The 20,874-nt window shown below is 48.8% G+C and overlaps 1 protein-coding gene across 1 annotated transcript; it reads right to left on the bottom strand.

The window, feature by feature from the left end:
• Window positions 1-5,878: 5,878 nt before the first annotated feature.
• Window positions 5,879-8,359, bottom strand: PRG2 (proteoglycan 2, pro eosinophil major basic protein). Its single transcript, XM_079102603.1, has 5 exons — window positions 8,244-8,359; window positions 7,385-7,701; window positions 6,812-6,943; window positions 6,237-6,348; window positions 5,879-6,019 (listed from the first exon to the last, which is right to left on the bottom strand). The coding sequence occupies exons 1-5, from the start codon at window positions 8,299-8,301 to the stop codon at window positions 5,961-5,963; spliced, it is 678 nt and encodes a 225-aa protein (XP_078958729.1). The 5' UTR covers window positions 8,302-8,359; the 3' UTR covers window positions 5,879-5,960.
• Window positions 8,360-20,874: the final 12,515 nt, after the last annotated feature.

Raw genomic sequence — 20,874 nt, 5'->3', positions numbered from 1 at the left:
ACCTGAAATCTTCCTCTCTGCCTCCAGACCACACTCCAGACCCTGCAAGAACAGCACTGCTGATTTCCCTCGAGCTGGGGGAGGAGTGAGGGAGGATAGTGGCCATCACTGACCACCTCAGGACAGGTCTCCGAGGTGTCTTCCATCTGAGGTCTGGCTCCCGCCCAGGCTCTGGACCCCTCCTCCCTTAGCAGTGAGGAGAGTACTCACCTCCCAATCTGGCTCCTCCACGCTCAGTGCCTCTGGCTGCTGGGCCCCATGAGCACCTTTATGCTGAACTTTTGGGGAAGTGGGAAGAGGCCAGGATGATTGCCCCAGGCCAGGGCTGGCAGCAGTGAAACTGATAACAAAGTTGGCTCAATCTTCTCACCCCCAGGCCTTGCTTTCTGACGAAATTGCAGGACCCTGTCCTGTCCAGCCTGCTGCCCTGAAGGGAGCCCACACAAGCTGGCTTGCCCAGGTGTCATGCCTATTGTCCAGACATAATTATTATTAGCATCCCTTGAAGTTCTCCATCTAAACAGTACCCCTTAACTCAGGAGCAGCCTCCTGTGATCAGTATCCCAGGAGAAGTGGGAACCCCAGAAAGTAAGGAAGAGAGGCCTTAGCTCCCCTGTGCTCTTGCTTACCTCCACCAGGAATGTTGGACTATCCGTGCTCCACCATGTGAACAATGAGATGTGGAGGAACGTAACTTGTCAAGGTTACACGGCAAGGGAAGGAGCTTGGATTTCTAAGTCTCTCTAGCTCCAACTCTTCTCTCTCCCTCTCTCCCTCTCTTTCCATATTTAGTGTGTGGAAAACCTTGCTATTCCCCCCGTACTGAAAATCTAGATCAGGGATTCCTAACCTTTACACTATTTATATTTGGGGCCAATTAATAGTTGTGGGGGGGATGGTCCTGTGCATTGTGGAAAGCTCAACATCACCACTGATGTCTACTAGATGTCAGTAGCTGCTCCCTGGAGAACAACCAAAAATGTCTGCACACGTTTCCTAATGTCCTCTAGAATATCTTGGGATCACTGATCCAGAATATGCTATTTTGTCCACCCTCAAGACTATATATATCCAGGGCTGGCAAAAAGGCAGGCGCTAGAATGACAAGCTACATACAGAGTCTTCCAGACACTTTATAGATCACGTTCCCCACCCCACGTTTACCTCTTGTCTCCTACAAGAGGCTGATCAAAGAGTCCTGAGTCAGAACTAGGATCAGCTAAGTGAGGCCCTCATCTCAGAGGCACTAAAAAATTCAGTATGCAGGATAAATAATATTTTAATACAGTCTTTCTTAAAAGTCAAAATTAATACAAAACATCCTTGAGGAAAAAATATCAGAATTTTAACCAACCAAACATCAGCCAAATTCTTAGCAGTCCAAAGAGAAGTCAGCAAATGCTGAGCCCTGGTGGCCAGATTGCTCTGCCAAGATCCAGTGGACTGTGGAGTGGAGTAGGGGGGACTCAACTCCAGGGCTCCTACTGGGAAGCACTCATTTCTTGCCCACATTCCAGCCCAGGCCTCCAAGGCAGCAGGAACAGTATCCCAAGGGCCAGGAGGCCGGGATCCCTTCCCCTCCTCTGGTCTCCCAAGGGACATACAAATGGAGAAGTAATTGAGAGGTCATTTCTGGGCCTGATTGCAGAGTAACTGCCTTGCTCTTATCTCCCTGGTCCAACGAAGCAGACCTGCTTATCTAACTGATCGTGGGAGGATTGGCCAATTCCAGGGCCCAAAAGCCTAGTCCTGGGATTTCAAGCTTGGGACCTCCCTAATAAGACAGGAGGAGGATGGACTCCCTTTCTCATCCTTCTCCCTCGCCCAGGAGCCCAGGCCAGGGCTCCATTCTGCTTGTTGGTTTGGATGGCCCATTATCTTGGCTTTCTCAGGGGCAACACCACCATAAGCTGTACATGAGTTGCTTCATCTTAGAGATTAGGAAAGAGCATCTCAGAGAGCTCAAGAGCAAACAGCAAGTCAGAGACAGCCTACACCCACCCAGCAAGACGCCCCTCCTCTCCAAGCCCATCCCCTGCCTTTTTTTTTTTTTTCACATAAACTCCAGGCAAAGACATTCTAATGACTTCAACAATCTCATCAATGACTGTAGTGATGATGCCTGAGTTAAAACCAGACATGACTTTTTTTTTTTTTTTTCGTACATGGAATTGAACCCAGGGGCAGTCTAACACTGAGCTGCCTCCCAGTCCTTTTTATTTTTAAAGACACTGTTATGGTTTGGATGTGAGATGTCCCCCCCCCCCCCGAAAAAATCTCATGTGTGAAACAATGCGAGAAGGTTCAGACAAGAAATATTTGGGTTATGAGAGCCTTGAGCCAACCAGTGAATTAATCACCTGACAAGATTAGTTGAATGACAACTGAAGGCAGGTGGGGTGTGGCTGGAGGGGGTGGGTATTGGGGGCATGTCTTTGGGGTATATATTTGTATCTGGCAAGTGGAGATTTCTCTCTCTCTCTCTCTCTCTCTCTCTCTCTCTCTCTCTCTTTCTCTTTCTCTCTCTCTGCTTCCTAGTTATCAGGTGAGCTGCTTCCCTCTGCCACACTCTTCCACCATGATGTTCAACCTCACCTCAAGCCCCAAGGCATGGAGCCTGCTGTCTATGAATTGAGACCTCCAAAACCATGAGTCCTTAAATAAACTTTTCCTCCTCTACAATTGTGGGGATCCTTTAGTCTCAGCAGCCCCAAAGCTGACTAAAATAACAGGATCTTACAAAGTTGCCCGGGCTGGCCTCAAACTTGTGATCTTCCTGCCTCAGCCTCTTGGGATGCTGGGAGTACAGGCATGTGCCACCATGCCCAGTCCAAAAATGACACTTTTGAAGGTCCATCCCAGACCAGATCCTATAACTTCATCTTTTAAAACTCATCCTACAAATTGAGTATTGCCATCTCTACTCTACATTTTTACTACAAAGTTTAGAGAGGTTAAATGACCTGAGTTCACAAACTAGTAACAAGTGGTACATAGGATCCTCGTCTGTCTGACTCCCTAGTCCTTGTTTGATACTGGAGTGTGTTACACACGGGTGGCCCGTGGCACAAACATTTTCAGCATCCTTGGAAGGCCAAATCTCCAGCTCACTGTCTGCAGTGATGGTTATAGATTTAGTTCAGCCCCATACTACACAAAGGGTGGGTCTCACCATCTTTAAAGGCATGCGGTCCAGCTACTCAGGAGGCTGAGGCAGGAGGATCACAAGTTCAAGGCCAGCCTGGGTAACTTAGTGAGACCCTGTCTCAAAAGTAAAAAAATAAAAAAGGACTGGGGAGGTGGCTCTGTGGCAGAGTACTTGCCTTCCCTGTGTGGGGCTCTGGGTTCAATCCCCAGTACAAAAAAAAAAAAACAACTAAGTGCTTGGTGTGGTGTACAGTGAAATCACAAGGCCCAGAGTCAGTCACTCTGTTGCTCTGTTCCTCAGCCAGCTCATCTGTAAGGATATGAGAGGACCTTCCTCTAATGACATCAACTGAAGCGGACTCTCAGAACAGTACCTGGTTTCGGGGCTGGGGGTGGCTCCTGTCAGGAAACCAGAATCAGAAGAGTGCCCCTGTGTTGACTGAGCTCTTCCTCTGCTATTTGCCCCATGTGAGGAACTGCAGGCGTGCCATTCTGAAGCTGTGATCTTGGTTTCCCAGAGCTCAGTGAGATTTTTGTCAGAAAGGAAGAATGCACACTCATGTATGTTGGCATGCAAGGCAATTCTCCTTATTTCATGATCTTTACTTCAAAAACAAATCTTTTTATGGACAATAACATGGAGCTGTCATGTGCACTGGAGAGTGGACTGCGCGGGGGAGCTTTACAGTGGGCACAACTGTGTAACCACACCCAGAACAACATACAGGACAGGATGGGGAGCCCTGAACCTCCCTCCTGCCTTCTTCCTGACATTATCCCCCAGAGGGAATCTCCATGGCCTGGAAGTCAACATACACCCAACCAAAGAGACTTAGGAACAAGACAAAATCCACCTACCACTCGGATGGAGCCTAGCACATAGTAAGTGCCTAGCAAATGGGAGATTTTATTTAATTTCATGTGTGCAGCGGGGGCGGGGGGTGTCTTGCCAGGGATCCAACCCACAGCCTTGTACTTGCTAAGTAAGTGCTTTACCACCAAGCTACACCTGTAGCCCCTATTATTCTTTATTATACAAGGAAACAAAGCTTTGCCACATTAGAATACAAAGTCCACACGGGCAGGAGTGAAACTCTTTCAGCTACATCCTTACGGCATCCACAACTGTGCAGAACACATAGTACATGTTTCAGAATTTTGTCATCTATAAAATCAGCGCTGACATGGAGCAGTGTCTACAATGGACCTAAGTTTGAGTGCTGTCTCTCAACTTATTAGGCCACCCTGGACAGGCAGCTTCCCCACTCTGAGTCACACTCAAAACCTACAAGTTCTTGTTTTGTATGTCTCTGAGACCCCAGTCCCATGTTCTATGAATCTGAGGATTCTTGGAGGAAAAGGCCTCAGGGCATCGACCCCTTTTACTCTGCTAGCCTCCCTAGTGGAGAAGGAGTTTAGAATACCTTTGTTCTGATAGAAGCTTCCTCATCTCCAGCTGGGTTGAGTCCTATGCCCCCAAATGAACCCAGGAGTGAGGGAGAACAGCCAATGTCTCTGGCCATGGAGTCATAATGGTTAAAGAAACCGACTTAGGAATAGCTAGAGTCAAATCCCAGCACTGGATATGCTTACATATTCAGTCTTGGGCAAATCTTTTAACAAGTCACAACTTTTCTGAGTCTGCTTCCGCAAAGTGGGAATAAGAATGATCGTTTACACGAGGACCTTATGTAAAATCCCTGCTACAGCAGGGGGGTACTTTGTGGGTGCTCAAAAAGTGGTAGTAATGAGTGGCTTATTGAGCTTATGCTATAAACAAACAGATGAGCTGGGTGTGATAATGTGCACCTGTAACTTCAGCTACTCGGAGATGGAGGTGAAAAGATCACAAGTTCAAGGCCAACCTCAGCAAGTTAGCAAGATCCTATCTCAAAATTTAAAATAAAATGGATCTGAGGTGTAGCTCAGTGATTCCTAGGTTCAATCCCTGGTATCATGGAAAAAAATATGTGTATGTGCAGGTTCCCAAAAGATAAGAAATTGTGTCTCATATTCCCGGTCTTTATTTGGAGTCTGACACATAGCAAGGTGTTTTCTATTGGACTTCCCTGAAGCAGAGACTGAGATAAGGATTTGAGTGTAGGTACTATAGTAAATTTGGAAGTGCCGAGATACCAGTAGGGAAGCAGAGAATTCATCTGGGGAAAGTCAGGCAGCCGGTTATAACTTATGTTACAAGGCCAGTCACTTAATAGGTAACTGAGAAATGGTACCCAATACATGCCATGGATCTATTCCATTTAAGGGGCAGGGGGCTGGGGTGCTTATACATCCACTCCTGAGAGTTGTTCACTGTTCCCAGGGGTGTGTCAGTTTCCAATCACATCAAGCCCACAGAAGTTCTGGGGTTGGGAGGAATGAGTAGAAAATGCCCTTGGACACAGAGATACAAGCCACTGGGAGCCCACCTGAAGCCCCGGAAGTTCTGGAAGATAAAGCTGGGGTTCCTGGCCACACCTGCTACATAGGTGCCCAGTAATTGGATCTTCTGTTATGAGAGCCACCTGAGCCCATTCTGCTGTCACTGGAAGGTCCCACAGACCCTACCCCACCCTCCATCCTTGAGAAGCAGTAACTTCTAAACCCTCCCATGAAAGGTGTGGAGTGGGTTGGGATCGTAAGGCAGAAAGTCCAAGGTGAGGCTAAGCAGCGTGGACCAATGATCTCAGAAAAAAGGAACCTGTTTTGGTATAGCAATTTTATTGCAGGGAGGTAGCAGGAAGGGTGGCAGGCAGGAGAGGGGAGGCAGCCGCCCAGGGGGAGGCCAATTCCAGCTCCTGGCTAGGACCAGCTCAGTAGGAACAGATAAAGGGAAGTCTTTTTCTACAGTGAGCTCTACGCCAGCGGCCCCCTGAGAAGGCAGAACAAGAAGGAGCCTCAGCCTCTTGTCCACCCCTCCTTATCTCCCCAAGAAGATCCCAGCCCCCTGTCACCAGCCCCATGCCTCAGTGGAGATGGTATCCAAAGACCCAGGAGGCCTCTTCCTGGAGAGCCAAACTCGCCCGCTAGAGCTGCCTCCTTGTGCACCTCCCAGAACTTCCCATCATTCAGCCCCCAGCCCATCTCACCTCGGGTACACAGGGCCACACATCTGCCACCACAGGCCCAGGGCTGGCCGGCAGCCCAGTATGCAAAGTTCCAGGAGCTGCCATCCACCCAGCGGAAGCTTTTACAGTGGCCCTGGGGAAGGTAGGAGAAGTGGCCGGCTGAGGAGGGACAGAGGGAAGTGGAGAGACGGAGCTGGTGCTGACCTTACAACTCCTCCTGCTGCCTGCAGGGCCATTGGCCCTTGGCCACAATGGACATTGTCCTAGTCAACTTCATTGTTGATCCACAGTGGTCATAGACATTGCATTCTGGGAATCCCAGTGACATAATCACCCTTATGTCGACCCCGTCCTTGAGGTAAGGACAGTTCCACAGTCTTGCCCAGTTCATGAGACAAAGGCCAAGAGGAACGTGAACCCAAACCTCCTGATTCTAAGTCCTTGGCTCTTCCCAATGCCTGGGCAGCCCCTGGGTGCCTCATCCGGGTGTCCTTCCTTCCCCAGCCCTTCAGATGCTCCTAGAGCAGAAGCACAGACACACACACCCACAGCAAGCGGGGCTCCGGCTGGGTCTGCAGGGCTGACACTCCTCTTACCCTGCCCGCGATCCTGCCTCCGATCCAGACTTGACCCTGGTTGAGCCCCCTGACAGAGAACTGGATTCGGTAGTTGACGCTGAAGCTGTGGATGGAGGCAAGGTTGCCCCGGTAGCACCTCCGACAAACCAACTGCGGGGCAGAAAGAAAGAGGGAGAATACAGTGTCCTTCATACAGGAATTCCCGAGACCACAGCCTTGGATCTCCTAGTCTCCAAAACGTATGCCCTACCTCCCCCGCCACAACTATTTTGAAGACTAAAGAACAAAATACAGCATGGTACGTGTGAAGCCCTGGGTTCAAACCCCAGTATCACCACCACCACCAAAAAAAAAAAAAAAAAAAAAAAAAAAAAAAAATTTCAAATATATAAATACCAAGAATAAGGTCACATACAAAACGCATCAGGTTTCCACACGCCCCACCCCACTCCATCCTACCCCATACCCTCTGGAGGCCTCAGCCTCTCCTGACACCCAAGAACCCTCAAAAAGGAAAATAACCAGAGCCACAGAAGCTGAAGACGTGTCTCCTGCCTCCTCCCCTGCCCAGCCTCAGCCCCAGCCACTCACCTGAGCGTTATCAAACCGCTTGGCGCTCCTCACCAGGAGGTAACCGCAGGTCTTGCATCCAGGGCTGCCCTCCAGTTTGACTATGTCCTCTTCTTTAGGACACTGAAGGTTCTTGTCCACCACATCCAGGGCTGAGTCTGACTCCACAGCCTCCTCTTCCTCGGGGTCATCTTCGCTTCCAGAGCCTCCTTCTTCCTCTTCCTTTAGTGGCATCAGCTGCCCAGCAGGGGCCTCCTCAGCTTCTGGTTCTAGCACCTCCCCATTCTGAGGCAAGGCCTCATCTTCCAAGGGGCTACTGAAGTCAGGAGTTTCTGTCCCTGGCAAGAAGAAAGACCAAGGGTCCTTCCTTCACCTCTTCCCCCAGTTCCTCCTCAGAACCATGGACACCTCCTGCCTTGCCCTAGGCACCAAAGTCTTCTCAACTCTACCTGGAAAGAGAAATCTGCAACCAAGCTTCCATGAGGAAAACCCAGCCTGCCCCTTGAAGTCAAGGTGGTTAAGAGTAAGGACTTAGAGTCAGGCTCTCATTGGGTTCAATTCCTGGCTCCATCAACTACTTTGTGAAAATGATATACAGCACTACATACCTCATGGGGACGCTATGAGGATTCAAGGAGATAATGCCTACAAAATTCTCAGTAAGCTCAGAGTAAAAGGGATTGTAAGAACCACTAGCATTATGTAGACTGGACAAAATAGGGACTGTCACAGTAGATCCAAGACTGCAGTCAAAACAGATGCCTAGAACAGAGATTCTAAAATAGGGCACGATCAGACAAGGGAGTGAGTACGTGCTTCAGGCCCATCTACTACAGAAAAGAACAAAATAGAGAAAGGAAGATGGAAGGTAAAGACTTACTCAGATGAAGAGTAGAAACTGCCCCAACCAGAAGAGTCAGAAGTAGAGGGAGTTTCATCCTGGCTTTGTCCTGCAATGGAGAAACAGTTTGTCATTGACACACACAGAGCAGCCACACAATTAGGGAACTTCGGGAGAAAGGTGGGTAAAAAGGAGTCAAGAACAGAAGTCAAGATGAACCAGAAAAACTAGCGCTGAGTGAGCCCCACCCGGATGCTCCAGGGCGCTGGGAACCTCTGAAAGAACAAAGCAGACCATGAGGGACAGCTGGGGCAGCTTCCCCGTGCACCTGGAAGTGGGAAGAACATTATGTTCATTTATTTGTATTTAATGGAGCCCTCGGCACAAGAAAGGATGGAGCAGCAAAGGGCATTGGCTTTCCAGGCAACACACATACTTAGAGAATGTGTCCCCGCTCAGAGCTCAGATGCCATACATGCCTCTCACATCGTCATCTTCTGCCTCCCCCCAGCCAGAGAAAGAAGTCCCATCCGTGCTGGCACCCACGTAACCTGAAGGCCACTAGCAGTCCCTGCCAGCCCTCGGATGCTCTCAGCCCAGGCCAGGCTGCTCGCAGGAGCTATAACTGCCATGAGCACCAGCACAAGGGAGAAAAGCACCCACCTGCCCAGGGTCTTCCCTCGTCCACCGCGGAGTGGCATTTTATAGAGAGACCTTGGAGGAAGTGCCCCTGGGGAAGGAGGGTTTGCCTCAGCTGGAGGGAGATGAGAGGCCTGATTAAAAAACGTTTCCCACTTCCTGGGGAGCCCACCCGTCAGCTGCCAGGGTCTCTCCCCAAACCCCTTTCTGGCACCTAGGGCCATTCTGGTTCTGTTCTGGGATGAGAGTTCCCACCCTGTACTGCACTTCAGAATCTCCTAAGGAGCTCTTCCAAAATTCACAGCTTTCCTGTTTTCATGGTGGAGGCTGCGAATTGCCAAAGACATTTGGGGGACACAGCTTTGAATACCTATTAGAAATAAAAATGCACACTTGGTCATTTGACCCTATTCCCTCTTTGGAGACTACCTTTAAGACATCTGTAAGGAACATGGTTATGTATGGCTTGCCTGTAGAACCACAGACAACCTGGATATCCATCAACAAGACAGAGAATAAAACGTGTCCCCTCTATTCTAGAGAATGTCATGGGGCTATTAGAAGAGCTGAACCTGTACCTGTAAACCTGAGGAGATGCAGCTACTATGTTAGGAAGTGAAAGCAAGGTGCAGAGAAAAGCATTTAGTATAACAATAGTTTTACCAAAGGGGAAAAAAAAAAAAAAAAAAAAGCAGGTGCTTATATGTAAGTTTCCTTTATATGACCATTGAAAGCGCTAGAATGCTACAAAGGATTCACACCAGCCTGCTGACCTTGCTGGCCTCCACAGGAGCAAGTGGAGCGGGAGATTGTTCTTTTCCTTCTTTTTATAACTTTGCATTTCTTCAATGGTTATGATCAATGTGTGCTAAACCTATACTAGGAGAGGCTTTATTAAAGATTTAAAAACTATACAAAACCTTCACTGGAAAATTCTGGCTGGCTAGTAGATCCAGAGGGGAGGGCAGATGTCTTGCATTTTTGAGAAGTTTCCAGCTGACTCAGATGGGAAATCGGTCTGGGAATCACTGCTCCAAGGATGTCCAAGCACACAGGAAGTGTCCCCTGGTGTGCCTAACCACTTTGCTTTGGAACCTGATCACTCAGCTGGCCTTCATATTGGTAATATTTACTGCATATTTTTAAATGTTGTTCATGGCAAATATTGGCTCATTTAAATTTTAAGGAAATGTAGTGTGAGCCAGATGACTGAATATCCCCATTTTCCAGGTAACGAAACTAAGGCTTGTGACTCCTGACCCATCTTCCTCCACTGCCCACACTGGATCAGCTTCCTCTGTGTCCTTCTTGGAGAGCCATGGATTTTTCCATATTGTAGTTAGACATTTTTAGTTGTGTGTGTGTGTGTGTGTGAGAGAGAGAGAGAGAGAGAGAGAGAGAAAGAGTGTGTGCATGTGCATGGGTTTATCTGCTCAGTGGGTCACCATCTATTCTCCTCCGTCAATAAAAAGCTCTGTGATGACAGAGGCCACATCTCTTTACTCAGTTATATCATTGGTGTTGGACACAGTGCCTGGCACATAGTAGATTCTCAATAAATATGAATGAAAATGGTTAAGTCAATAGTCCAAGTAAATAGCAGAATTCAAGTCCAGTTTTCTCTGGCACCAAACTTCTCTCCCTTCCTGTGTGCCTGCTGTGTGTCACAAATGATGCTGTGCCATCAGAGTCAAAACCAGAGTGAGGCATAATCTGTGCCCTTGATTTGTGTATGGACTGAAGGATAAGATAAGATGCATACAGGTAAAGTGAGAGGACCCAGTTCAGGAGGAAGTCCATCCACAGCAGGATGGCAGAAAGGGCTCCCTGGAAATAAGGGTCTGGCCCTTGTCCAGATGGAAATGTGGTGAATAGAAGGGAAGGAAACGGAGGCATCTCAGGGAGAGGGAATAGCAAGAACATGGGTGAGCAGGCGGGGTGACCTCGGCAGTGGCACGGGACAGTGTTACTACCATCAAAACCGAAGTTAGCAGTATATTGGGAAGGGGTTGGAAAAGCAGGAAAAGAATGCATCCTGTCTGGAACCAAGCATGGAGATATCCTTCTTCCTCTCTGTTGATTTAAAAGGACAGGAGAAGGAATCAAGGGGACACTGGACAAGAGAACAGAGAGGAGCAATAAGCTGGCTCTGAGCACCCGTCCCCAGGCACCTGTCCTGCAGGAATAATGTGCACGTGGGACAGACCTACCACATTTAGAAAGTGACCAGTTGAAGCAGGTTCTTGGGAGCCAGTTGGCTCCTCAGGCACCCTGTCCTTGAAGGACGTCTGTCTTCTGTGTCACACCTTCAGGATCTGAAATCCACAGCTTAGTGATTCTGAGATCTCATCTCTTAACATCTGTGGGGGTGCAGAGCAGTGGCTGAGAGCGTGCACCCAGGAGTCAGGTGACCCAAGTCACAGTCAACCCAGGTCTACCACGTAATAGCCGTGTGACCCTGGGTGGTTTCCTGAACCTCTTTGTCCCTCATTATCATCATTTATAAAGTGGGGAGAACAATACCTACCTCACTGGACAGCCAGAAGGAAGGAATGAGATAAAGCATACATAGTAGAGAGAGTGTGAGCTGCCCAGCTACCTCACCCCTTCCTACATCCACATGGATTCCTCCTCCTATGGATCAGGGGTGGCATGTGATTATTGAGACAAATGTCAAGTAGATTCCCAGCCTTCTTTGTAGCTAAGGTGTATGTCTAGGCTCTATTGAATGTAAATATCATTTTAAGACTTTGAACCTGGAGCTAGTGACAGAAGAAATGGGAACCAGGAAGACCTGTGTCTGGCAATGGTGCAGGAGGACAAGGTCAGGTTTCCAGGCTACGGTGCCCACAGAGCTGGAGGGCGGATCCAGGGTCCAGCCCTACAACATCCTGGGTGCCTCAGAAGCAGCCCTGAGGCCCTCCCCAGACCCGTTCTGCAGTCTGATTCTTTATGAACTCTCCTATTTCTTTTCAATAAATTTGTTTTCCTGCTCAGCTCAGCCAGGGAGTTTCTCTATGACCTGCCACTAAGAACCTTGACGGATGCAGCATTTAGCACAGGAAATGGCATTTAGTTATCGCTTAATGAGTGAATGCTACTCATATTGTTAGGCTCAGAAGTGATCAGGTTGACACGCGTTAATAAAGTCCTCCAGAGACTAACGTCTACATCAGGTGCCAATGGCTTAAGGTAGACTGAGCTACACCCACGGGGGCCTGCTTACCTGAGCCCCTGAATCAGCACATCCTCTCCCTGTATCACAAGCTGCAGTGGGAGTAATAGATATGGATTTTGAATGAAAGCAAAAGGGCTGGAAGGCTTGGGGCCCAGTGCCTTTGAACAAGGAAAGCTAGTGCCTTCACCTCTACTTCAGCCTCATTAGGCCTGCCCCCTTTTCCAGGAGGGTTGGACCCATATTTCAGGACCCCGAGCCTTAGAAATTTCATCATTGGGCTTAAGTTAGTACAGAGTTTAGGGACTCCTAAACTCTCTGTCACCCATTTGACATCTGCACTCCCACAGAGGCCTGACAGATCGCCTCAGTAATGTTTCCTATGCTCACCCTTAGGGGGTCATCCTAGTGTTAGGCTTGTGGGAAGGTTTGCTGTAGCCCCCGGTGTAGCCTGACCAGAGCAGCCGGGGCCCTGAGGGCTCTGCCCTGGTACAGCGTGGGCTGCCATGCGAGGTGTATGTACCAGGCACTGAGAAGAGGTTGCCTTGACAGCAGTGGCCAGTGCCAAGAAACTCTGGCCTTCTTCTCTCCCACAAACCCCAACGCATGGCAGCCTGAAGGTAGGGAACTCCACGGCTCCAGATCCCAGCTCACGCCTTTTCATCTCATCCCTCCCTACATCCTGCACCAGGTTTCTCAACCCGGAAACTGTGAATAAAGCTCAAGGGGCCTTAGACCCTGCAATCAAAGGTAGTGTATGGTGAAGTTCCTGGGTGAGGGTCCAAACCTCCCACGAAGTTCTATGATCTCCCAAAAGGTTGAAGAACCTCTAACTTCACTGGGTGAGTCAGGAATGACCTCCAAAGAGCCTTGGGATAGGCAGAATCCTCAGATGTCCTCTCAGACTAACCCCACCTGCAGGATCCATAAATGTGGATTTTATTCATGTGGCTGTGTTATGTTACGTGGCACAAGTGACTTTAAGGAAGAGAGAGGGTCGTGGATGTAGCTCAGTGTTCAAGTGTGTGCCTAGCATGCATAAGGCCAGGGTTTGATCCCCAGCACCACAAAAGGAGGTAGAGGAGCAGGAGGAACAAGAGGAGAGGAGGAGGAGATATCTGAGGTGAGCCTGACCTAATCAGTTGAACCCTTAAAAGACACTGGGCAATTCCCGAAGTCAGAGGTTCCAAGCATGAAGAGATTCAACCTGAAGGACATGGCCCATTTCTGGATTTGAAAATGAAGGAGACCAAGAACAAAGAATGGGTACCTTTGAGAACCTGAGAGAGGGTCCCACTGACAGTAGGTAAGGAAGCAGGGCCCTCAGTCCTACAACCACAAGGAAAAGAGTTCTGCTACCACCACATGAGGACCCTGAATTCTAGGTGAGAATACAGCCCAGCAACGCCTGGATTTAGCCTTGTGAGATGCTGATCTGAAAACCCAGCCAGGACATCCAACATTTCTGGTCTACAGAGCAGTGAGTTGATAAATGTGTGTGGTTTGCAGTTGCTGAATGTGTTGTGATATGTTGTGCAGTGGAGACTAACGCAGCCGCAAGCCCCATGTCCTTCTCAGGGTGAAATGTGTAGTTGGTAGAGTTGGTGGAAGGATCAGCCTGGAGAAGGGTCCCAAAGAAATGGGCTTGAGGGCCATTCCCAGGCCTGGGACAGCAGAGCAGGCAGGGTGGACAGAGAACAAGAGGTTCCACTCAGGCTAGAAGTGCCCCACCCCTCCCTTCGGATCTCAAGGAGCCAGGGGCCTCTTCTAGTTCTGGCTTCTGCTCAGGGGGACTCCCCCCCCTCAAAGAAGGGAAGGATTCCAGGGGCCTGACTTCTAGAGCTTATCAGCTGCCTGTGACCGGGCGTGGCCAACATCACCACGGGGCAGATAAGAGGTGGTGAAAGGGCTGTCACCTTCCCAGGGCCAGTGGTCCAGGAGATAGGGACCTGGGCCGTTGCTCTGTGAAATCGGTCTCAACAGCAGCTCCTCTGACACTTCCCCATTCAGATGCCCTGATAACTGATATAGACTGAGGTGATTGACATGCGAGAGCTGAAAGCGCCCTTAGGGATGATCCAGTCGGGTCTCATGTCTCAGATGTGGAGGGACACCCTGGATTGGACCCAGCATCCCTGTTCCCAGTTCATTGCTCCTCCTGCTCCCTCATGAGATGGCCCTCCTTCCCCTCTAGACACCTCCTCTCGAGGCTGTGAGCAAGGCGTGGAGGAGGAACATTCCTTTGTGTTCAGCGCTTCTGCTGTCCAGCCTTCCACCTTCAATATATCTGAGTGGGTCCGCTTCTGTCTGTCTCTGCTAGTACCTTGCTGACCCACGCTACCATGTTTGATAACACATATCAAAACCCACGGGCCCCAGGCTTCCCATTAATGCACTAGCAGTTAACCCAAACTCACTGTCCCCACCTACAAGGTCGTCCACTGACAGGATCTTGTCTACTGGTCCAACCTCACTAGAGTGACTGAGCCTCATCATTCTGGCCCCAGCTCCCCTGGCAATGCTAAAATCTTTGCCCTCACTCCTTTTCCTCTGCCACGTCTCAGCTCAGAGCTAACCTCTTCAGAGAAGCCTTCTCTAAGAACTTGGTCTAAAGAAGCCCACCCACCCCACTCTCGTCTCCTCTCCCATCTCTTCCCTCTAAGCATTAGCCAAACTGATACCTTCTTTCTTAACATTTCTCATTTATTGTCTATCTCCTCCAGTAGGATATAAACTTCGCAGTGACAGGGACCTTGTCTATCTTTTTCACTGTCTAGAGCTCAGGTCATAGAAGTTTTTCAATTGCCTATTGAATTAATTCATCCATCAACTCATTAACTTGAACTTTACACCCTGGAGAAAGTCCAACTGAGTTCAGGTCAAAGTAGAAATCCATTTACTTTGATTCTACAAGTATTTTCAGACACTAACCCACTGTGTACACATCCTCAGCCTGACTCTGTCTCTGGATTGATCGTTCATTCATTCAACAAGTGCTCAGAAGTCGTCTCTGCTCTTGGGGAGGTTTAATGTAGAAGATAAAGATGAACGAAAGCAACGTATTAGTAAGACAAGGCACTGGACTGAGGGTATTTAGGAGTGTAGAACATACAAGAACAGGAAGGCGGAAACTTTCAGTGCTACAGGAGTCAGATAAATGTGAGGGAGAGCAGAGAGGGCAGAGGTGGCACTCGAACTGGGCTCTGAAGGACAACAGAGGAGAAGTGGGAGGTCGTTTCTAGGGGTCAAGCCATGGCCTGATGCTGCTGGAGTTTAAGCCAGGACATGGCTGATTTGGTGTTCCCTAGAGGTTAAAGAATAAAGTGATTTCTCTGTTGGCTTCCAGTGCGAGGTGTGGGTTTGCCTGCCTGTCCCTCCCCTCCTCCCCCTCCACAGCTTACTTTCTTACACCACAGTAAACTGGTTTCTGTCCTCCCAGTTGCTCCATCAAAAAGGCTCTGCTCCTACCCAGGCCCCTGCTGACCACCCAGTTGCCACACCCAACAGTCTTCGGTTCTTATCCTGCTTGACCTCCATAGCACAGGGCCATCTTCACTTCCTCCCTCAGCAAAGCTGTCCTGGCCACCTCCAGACATTCCCTCCTGGTTTCTGCTGGCAGGTGCCTTTCCTTCTGCAAAGCTGAATATTTGGGATCCCCTTGTTCCGCGGTGTCTTCTTCTCCTCACTTTGCATATGCTGTGCGGGTCATCTCATCTGCTCCGGTGGCTCAAGCTGCCAAGTATATCCTGACCTCTCCCACAACTTCAGATACCAACGAGCACCCCACGAGTTTCTCCTCTTGGGATTCCCACACACATCTCTCCTCTTCCTGTGGTCATTTTCTCAGTGGAAATCCTCCCCTTGCATTTAGATCCTTAAGCCAGGACACTGGGGCCATCCTGAACCCCCCAACTCTGTCACCTGCACAGCCATTAGCCATAGATGTCTTCCTCTCCCATCTCCTCTGCCCACCCGTCCCTATTTCCTCTGCCACTCGGCTAGTTGACTGCTGACCTTCCTTCACATGTATCATTTCAGTGACTCCCAATGGCTTTCCCTGCCTCCAGCCTTCCCTCCCTCACCCTGCCACCAATGCCTCCCCCACATGCTGCCTAAGAGCTTACTAAAACCCAGGGCTAATCACAATGGCACTTTTCAATCACTGCTTTTTGCTTGTGGGCAGATGGTCTCTTTCTGTTCTGGCCCCGACTTACCTCAACTGTGGCACTATTGACATTGGACTGGATAGTTCTTTGCCATGGGGGTGCTGTCCTGGGCCTTGTTGGGTGTTCAGCAGTATCCCCGTCCTCTATTAAAAGTACCTTCCTCCTCAGGCTATGACAATGAAATATGTCTCCCAACATTCCAAATGTCCATCTTTGACTCCACACACAAGTTCCCAGCACACTGAACATTCTGCTATTTTCCTAACATGCCATGATCTCTCTGTAATTTGCACCTGCCATTTCACCTGCCCAGTATACCCTTCCTCCCCAACCACCATGCTTATCTCAGCTAAGGATCACCTCCTCTGTGAAGTCTGCCTTGACTTTCCCAGAGAGGACTGGGCTTGAGTTCAGCCAAGGCCTTATACCACCTCATGGGTGACCACTGTCTTCTTGCAGCTTCCCTGGTACATCCTGAGCCTGGCTCTGCTTCCCTAGTACATCCTGAGCCTGGCTCTGCTTCCCTGGTGCATCCTCAGCCTAACTTTCTCCAGGTGCCAGCGTAGTGTCTCTGGAAACACAATAGGGGCTCAAGTCATGTTTGCTGAGTCAGTGAATCCATGATGAGAAGCAATTCTTATTTAAGTTTGACGCAGATTGAGCCAGGCAGATGCTCCTTGAAATGAGATCTCAGGCAGGAATTTTAATAACAACAGCAGCAGCTACAATTTAGGAATCGCTTTTCATGTGCTAAGGATTTTAAATATTTCTTACCATTTAATGTTCTAAACAACTCCAAGGCATGTACCATTGTTATACATAAATTACAGCCAAAAGGATTAGGGCTGGGAATGGTTAAGTTACTAGCCAGGCAAGCATCCAGGCAGGGGTTTGATCAGGAGCCTGCTCTCATTCTCCACGCCCTTGACCCGAGCACTCATGCCCATTCCCTAACACAAGAGGTACTCACTGCAGACCTCTAAGCACGTGGGAAGCACAAGAACATGTCCTCGGATTCTTCCTCTAATTATTTTTTTAATGGATGCATTATAATAGTCCCTGGCTTTAGAAAGACCCTGACTCCATTCCCGGCTCTGATATTTGTGAGCTGGGCCACTTCTACAGTTCCCTCACCTCCCAGTCACTCTTTGCCCATCTGTGAGTTAAGGACAACCACCTCCCAGGGTTTGGGGAGGTCTAACCAGGTAGACAGTGGGGCAAACTAATGGAAGCCACACATTAGTATTTTTAATAGTCTAGTCATACATTAAGCTGCAACTGTGACCAGCTCTATGCAGAGAGGTGTCCGTGCTATGAAAACCATGTAACAGACCAGAAAGGAGGGGACATATTGGGGCTGAGAGCTGAAGGAACAGCAGGAGTTAACTGCGGGTTGGGTGAGATGCATCCCCAGCAAGGAAATAAAACCAGGTCGCTTCTAAATACTGTACCTGACCTATAATGTGATTTTGTATCTATAATAAAAATTGATAGTGCCATTAATTTTGGACCTACTATGTGCCCAGGTCAAGTGCTTTCATGGGGCACCTGGCTGATCCCCACTATGCTCTGAGGTAAGCACTGTTCACCTCCATTGCCAAGCAAGGAAACAGAGGCAAGGAGAGACTCTATGATTGGTTCAAGGACAGCCGGCCTGAGAATGTGGGAATGAGACACAGGGCTGTCTCTCTTTCCCCAGAGCTCCGGAAGTAATAGACAGCCCTCCCCCTAGTAATTGACAGTTCTGAGCACTTGGATTTTCTGCATTGACTGCTGGAGAAACAAAAAGTAGCACAAAAATTGAATATGAAGATTGATATTTTTAATCGACTTTGGCTTAAGAGTTCGGGTAATTAGGAAGTCTTTGTTTTCTTTTGCCTTTGAAGTTTTCCTATTGCAAACAATAAGGGAGATGTTGCTTTTGTAGGCAGAAACAAGCTTAAGCAAATGTTCCGCGGGAGGGTTTTCATCCTGACCTAGAGTGGTGGCATCCAGGCCTCGACCAGGAGTGAAATGTGTTCACACCCCACTCCTCACTCTTCAATCCCCCAGGGCATTTCAGATGTCACGGTAACATCTGCAGTCACGGCCACACACAGCAGGGGTTTACACTGACCACACACTGTGCGCCAGGTCCTGTTTGAAGTGCTTGATGTTCATCAAGTCACTACCTTCTTACAGCTCCATAATGTATTCCTATTGTTACCTCACTTTACAGATGAAGAAATGGAAGCACCATGAATTTAAGTCTCAGAGCTTGCATGGGGAAGAACTGGAAGGTGGTCTCTGCCGGTCCAACTCCAGAGATCAAGCTGCTTCTCCTTCTGATACCCAAAGTTTCTTCCTAGTTCTTGCAACAAACCCCTGTGGCACTTATATCTCCATTACAGGTGGGGAAACAGGCTCCGTGTGGTAGGGGTTTCTTTAAGGTCCTGCAGCCAGTCAGTGCCTGCAAAGCCCAGAGCCTCCCCCATGCACCCTACTGCTCCAGCCTAACATTGGAACCAAGAAACAAAATGCTTAAGGACCAAGAGCAGATGTTTGGGATTAGAAAATAAAAAATCAAAACTCCTGGTGTGAACACAAGCCATGGGCCTGGGCTTAATCACTGTGCCTTATTCTGCTCTAATAGGGGCGGTGACCCAGGCCATGGTATGCCCAGGACAATCAGAGGCGACCACCTGTGTACTCCTTAGCACTGAAGGACTGAGCCTGTGCTTTTAAGCCTGGATCTGAAGTGTCCTTCTCAAAGGACATTAGGGAAGGGACTCCTTGCTGTGCCCCCAGGGTCACACCCAGACCCCTTTAGGAATCATCTCTCCCCCAAAGAGCTCCAGAACATCACCTCGGGATCCTTGCTCCAGGCTGGATTGGGGGCAGAGGATCAGGAGCTTGAGAGCACCAGCACCTTCAACTGAGCCACCAGATGACAGACAATGATTAAAAGATGGAACTTCCTTCTCTGGAAACTTCCAAGGTGACTGATGATAATAAGTGACAACACCTTGCCCCCTAAATTCTATTTTCACTGACACTCTCCAGTCTGCTACCTAGGCTGCCCTGTGAATTCCCTATCATCTGGGACCCCTGCACTGTCCACAGAGGGAACAGAAAGAGAATGGGGACACCAGAGAGTGTGTGAATGGGAAACCCCACAACAGGCTGAGTGGGGACAAATAAGAGGTGGCACAGCCATCAGACTGGGTTTGTAAGCAGCTGTTGTTGTTTGTTTGTGGCACTGGGGATTGAACCCAGGGGCGCTCTACCACTGAGCCGCACCCCCAGCCCTTTTTATTTTTTTATTCTGAGCCAAGGCCTCCCTGAGCTGCTGAGACTGTCCTTGAACCTACCATCCTCTTGCCTCAGCCTGCCAAACAGCTGGGCTTGAAAGGCTGGTCATTGTGCCTGAATAAGCAACGATTTGAAATCATTTTTTCGGTGACTATTTGGTGGTATAAAGAAAAGCTTATGAGATTTCAGTGAAAAGACTGGGAAGAAATAAATCAATGTGCTAACCCTGTTTATCTCAGAGCTGAGCTACAACATGCCGTTTCTTCTCCACGCAGTACTTTATTTTCTGGTCTGTTGTATAACAACCATGTTTCTTGGATAGGAATAAGTGTAGCCAAGCAGGGTGGCTATCGCCTGTCATCCCAGCAACTTGGAAGGTTGATGCAGGACGTTCACAGGTTGGAGGCCAGACTGGGCAACTTAGCAAGACCCTGTCTCAAAATAAAAATAAAAAGGGGTGTGGGTCATGTTATCTGGGACTCCTGTGGTGGCAGCAGAGGGAACAGAAAGAGAGTGGGGGGTATAATATTCCAAGTGAGTATGTGAATGGGAGACCCCACAACAGGGTGGAACGGTATTGGGGATTGAACCCAGAGATGCTCAGCGCTAGAGTCAGACCTGATGGAGATGCAGCAGGGCACCATGGGCATGCGGTAGGGGCCGTCACTGCCAGCCCTCTCTCCTGAGGCTGGTAGCACGAGACAAGTTCTGCACTGGAAGCCTGTTGCTAAGTCAAACCAAGACTTGTGAAACCCCTATTGCTTGCTTCCTCGTGGGACAGGACAGTTGGTCCTTTGTGGGGAAGAAGTTGTAGAAGCAGGAGGCTCTCTGCACATGGGTTGCTTCTCTTACTTCCTCCCTTCTTTCTTATATTCCCCAGAAATCCCCTGACTCAGGATATGAGTGTTCTCTGCATTTCCTGAGAAATCCAGGCATCTTTTTTTTTTAAATAGCAGCTTTACTGAAATATTATTCACATACCATACAATTCACCCATTTAAAGTGTAAAATTCAATGGTTTTTAGAATGGTGCAACCATTACCACCATCAATTTTAGGAGAGCACCATCCCCAAGAGAAATTCCTTACTCATTAGGCATCACTACCCATTCCTCCCCCTCCAGGTTTTGCCAATCACTCATCTACTTTCTGTCTCTATGGATTTGTCTACTCTGGGTATTTCACATATAAATAGGCAATCATTCTATCTGCGGTCTATTGTGACTGGTCCTTCCACTTAGCAGAATGTTCTCAAACTTTGTCCATTTTGTGACCTGTGTATTTTATTTGTCTTTATTGCCAAATAAGATTGCATTGTGTGGGTACATTTATTTTTCCCTTCACTTGCTCATAGACCTTAGACATATTTTGAGCCTCCCCATATTATCTGTAATGCTAGC

This window comes from Sciurus vulgaris (genome assembly GCF_902686455.1).
Source record: "Sciurus vulgaris genome assembly, chromosome: 11".
Classification (NCBI taxonomy): Eukaryota; Metazoa; Chordata; class Mammalia; order Rodentia; family Sciuridae; genus Sciurus; species Sciurus vulgaris.
This window is presented reverse-complemented; position numbering and strand designations above follow the sequence as displayed.